The 4,277-nt window shown below is 48.5% G+C and overlaps 1 protein-coding gene across 1 annotated transcript; it reads left to right on the top strand.

The window, feature by feature from the left end:
• The first annotated feature begins 3,146 nt into the window (after positions 1-3,146).
• On the top strand, positions 3,147-3,797 carry LOC125585886. Its single transcript, XM_048755599.1, has one exon. The coding sequence runs from the start codon at positions 3,147-3,149 to the stop codon at positions 3,795-3,797; it is 651 nt and encodes a 216-aa protein (XP_048611556.1).
• The last annotated feature ends 480 nt before the right edge of the window (positions 3,798-4,277 follow it).

Raw genomic sequence — 4,277 nt, 5'->3', positions numbered from 1 at the left:
TTGTATCTCGGGGGTCTCTTGGACCCCTTAAGCCTGGTCGAATCGTGGTATTGAATCACGCGGGTGAAACCCAGAGGTCTCCTAGATTAAGAGATTCAACCTGTAGGTTTTAGTTGTTCAGAACCCGGAGGACCTTCCATTAGAACCCGAAGGTTAGACCCAGAGGTTCTCTTGATGAAACCCGAAGGTTTAGTGCCCGGAGGCTTTCATAGTAAGTCCAGAATGTTAGGGGATTTTTGTGTAGAATCTTTGTGAGTACCACGGAACGATGGATAAGGCTTAGTATTTATGCTGAGTTTGTATATGTTTGAGAGAAATAGACTTGAAGAGATGTTTTATTGAGTAAACAAACCAGAACTACAACGATTGGTGTATAAACCCTAGTTCTAGCCGTCTAACTCTAATCTCTAAATCTTGATGTGTCGATACCTTGCTTTAGGGTTTAGGATCCCTTTATATAGTCTTCCTAAGGCGGGTCTTAGTCGGTTGGAGTAGGTTAAACTCTTCCATATTCAGAAATATGGAAGATTCTCCCTATCAGAAGTTTTCCATTTCCCCGAGGGGAAGGGGCGGTCCTGGGGACCGGACCCATAGTACTTCGTAGCGGGGAACCGGGGTTCCTTCTAGCGGGGATCCTTGGAACCTGGGTTCCTTCCAGCGGGGATCCAGAGGCCGATGTTCTGCCTGGGGTCTGGAGGAATTCAATATCTGAGTATCTTTTCCCCAACAGTTTGCCCCTTATTGCTCGATTTCGTTATTGAACTCTGGGAATAACTTGTGCACTCAAGTCAACCGGAGTTGCTCATTATCAGCAAGCTTCCCTTAGGCAGCACATCTCTCCAGTAATCCTGTCATCCCGGGTTCCACTCAGGCAGAAACCACATTATGAACCCGGGGGAGAACCAATCCCCTTACTCCAGACCGGGGTCTGGCGCTATTGAACCGCTGGTTTCTTGTAGAAGATGGGAAGCTCTGGACTTCTGATGGTGTCTCGGAGACAGTGGAGCCTGGAGCTTTGACGCTTTGAGGATAGACCGGGGGGCTGGGGCCCGTACGGTTTGATGATACTAGGTTCTCTTTTTATTCTTCCAAAAGCGTGCCTTTTCCTTTTCTGTAGGGATCGGGTTTTCCTTTTCGCCGCTCATTCCTTATGTCAGGGATTCTTCAGGATATTTGGAAACATCCTTGTTTCCTTTTCTAATCCCGCGGAAAACGGATTGACCCGGATATAAATAGAGATTTACGATAACTCCTAGCTGGCCTCATCCCAACTTTAGCGCTGATTTTTAGCTGAGAAATATGAATCCCGAGCTGCTCTAATTTCCGTCCTCGCTCGTGGGTGGTCATGCAAGGCCGCGTCGTCCTTTCACCGATCCTTTCTCATCCCCCGTTCCATCTAGGGGGAATGTTCTGGAGGCTGATAGTGAAGCGGTTCCGATGGCACCCCTGAGAAGGCTCCATTCTTGTTTCTTTGATGACTGTCCCCGTTCTGAGATCCGAGAGGGGGACCTGGCTAACATACAGAGGAAGTACTTGATTCATCCTTCAGTGGGCATGAGGAGTCCGACCGAGTTCGAACGCGCTCCGGATGGCGGAGCGGGTGAGGTGACTATCTATGAAGCGTACCTGGAAGCAGGCTTCCGGGGTGTTATTCCTTCTCTTATAGACGAAGTGTCATCTTTCTTCGGTTTCCGTCCTTCTCAACTTATTCCACGGACCTGGAGGACTTTAATGGCTATCCAAGTACTTGGAGAACTCCATGGATTTTCCATCGGGGTGCATGAAATTTTATACTCTTATTACTTTGCTCCTTTGGCGAACAAAGATGGGTTCTACCATCTTCGATCCCGTGACGGCGCCCCTTTGGTCGAGGAATCTTCGAGGGGTGTCAGAGGTAATCACCCCTTCGGGGATGGTTGGAACAGCCAGTACGTGTTAGTGAAGATTCAGGAGCCAGTGGGTTACCCTACGTCTTGGCGTACTGTGGGTGTTGGGGAAAAATACTCAGGTATCATTTTCCTCCGGACCCCAGGCAGAACCCTGACCTCCGGGTCCCCGTTTAAGGAACGCTCCAGGTCCCCGCTACCGGGTACCCAGGGATCGGTCTCAGGGACCACCCCCTGCTCCAAGAAATGGCAACTTTTCGATAAGGAGAACCTTCCATATTTCCAAATATGGAAGACTTCCACCTACACCAACCGACAAGAGCCAACCTAAAGACAAGTATATAAGGGGAACCCAAACCCTAGAACAAGGGATCACCACTTTTAAACTTAGAGACTAGGCTTAGACGGCTAGGGTTAGGGTTCTTACCAAATATCAAGTAATCCTTGCTTGTTCTATTCTATAAAGATCTCTTCAAGTCTCTTTCTCTTTTACTACTCTCAAATCCTTACGAAATACCTTCAAACTAACTCAAGATACTAGCTTATCCATCGTTCCGTAGTACTCTAAAAGATCCTACACAAAAATCCCCTAACAGTTTGGCGCTAGAAGGAGGGGGGTAATCTAAACTAAGTGACGATGGCGGTGGATGAGCAAGATAATCTACCAGAAGCTACTCCAAGAGAGGCCGAGCTTCAAAGGCGACTCGACGGATTACAAAGTCAAGTAACCGACTTATTCAGGGCTTGGGAAGCTGCTCAGAACCCTGAGATCTCCCCCGAAGACCAAAACGCGGAAGGGCAGCCAGACAGACATTCAGAACAGATGGAGCGAAGTTAGGAAAGATCTATCCAATCCGAGCCTGGAAAATTTACCCTCCGGGATGAGAATCAAGTCCTTAGCATGATCGGTTACAACGAGCATCGGCCCTGTATTCAGGACGGGTCTATGTCCTATCCAGGGGCACCTGACACAAAAGAAAGCTCCACCCCCCTTTTCTCAAGTAACGTGGGGGCATCTGAAGAAAGGAAATGAGAGATCCTGATTCGTGGAACAATAGGCAACACTCTGAAGCCAGAACCTAATAGGGAAGGACCAGGAGAGTCAATCGAAGTCGTTCTGCCTTGCTACCTCGACAGAGCCAAACAATTCATGTCATATTCTGAGGTTTAGCAATAAGCAACGTAAATCACGCAGAGAAGGGCACTGGGAATACCGGGGACGACGCATGAGCTACCCGATATGAACATCCACTCCAAGATATGTGCGACATAAGCTTCAAGACCGAAGATCGAGAAGGGGTCCTAGCTCCCCATTATGGTGCCCTTGTAATATCGCTCACCGTGACGAATTGCCTGGTGAAGAGAGTAGTAGTGGATAGTGAGAGCTTCGGCAACATCATCTTCCAGACCGCGTATCAAAGTCTAGGATTAAAAGATAGTATCCTGACGAAAAAGGTAGTCCCACTCGTGGGATTCAGCGGAGAAATTAAGCATACAGAGGGGGAAATCATTCTCCCAGTCTACGCTGAAGGAGTCAGCATGCTAACCAAGTTCCTAGTCGTCGACTGCCAGTCACCATATAATATTGTCCTCGGAAGGCCTTGGATTCCCGGCATGGGGGCTGTCCCCTCGACACTCCATCAAGTGATAAAGTTCCCCACGCCCTGGGGTATGAGAGCAATCAAAGGAGATCAAGAAAACTCCCACTCCTGTTATCAGATTACCCTCAAGGGAAAAACCGGAGTCCCGCAGCGAACCCAAGAGGGCCCTTCATCTCAACATATGGAGGAACCCGAAGTCGAAGAAATGGACGATGTACCCCTGATTGAAGGAGATCGAACTCGTAATCTCAAAATCGGTTCCAAGCTCGCCGAGGGGGAGGTTGATAGACTTCCTCAGATCCAACTCTGACTGCTTCGCATGGTCCCACCTAGATATACATGGGATCGACCCGGAAATCATCATCCATAAGCTGTAAGTGGATCCTCAACACCTGCCCATCAGACAGAAAGGAAGAAAGTTCGCTCCCGAGAGGGACGCAATAATCAACGAAGAGGTCGAGAACCTACTCAACGCGGGTTTCATTCGAGAAGTACAGTACCCATAGTGGCTAGCCAACGTGGTCGTGGTCAAGAAGAAGAACGGGAAATAGAGAGTCTGTATAGATTTCACGGACCTCAATAAGTCCTGTTCGACAGACCCTTTTCCCCTGCCTCATATTGACAAGCTAGTAGACGCCACAGCCGGACACCAACTGATGAGCTTCATGGATGCTTTCTCCGGCTATAATAAGATATTAATGCATCCGGCAGACCAGAAGAAAACATCTTTTATGACATCCAGGGGAATCTACTACTATAAAGTTATGCCCTTAGGCCTGAAGAATGCCGG

The sequence above is a fragment of the Brassica napus genome, chromosome C4 (assembly GCF_020379485.1).
Source record: "Brassica napus cultivar Da-Ae chromosome C4, Da-Ae, whole genome shotgun sequence".
Taxonomy (NCBI): Eukaryota; Viridiplantae; Streptophyta; class Magnoliopsida; order Brassicales; family Brassicaceae; genus Brassica; species Brassica napus.
The sequence above is the reverse complement of the archived record's forward strand: the minus strand, read 5'-3'. Positions and strand labels throughout refer to the sequence as shown.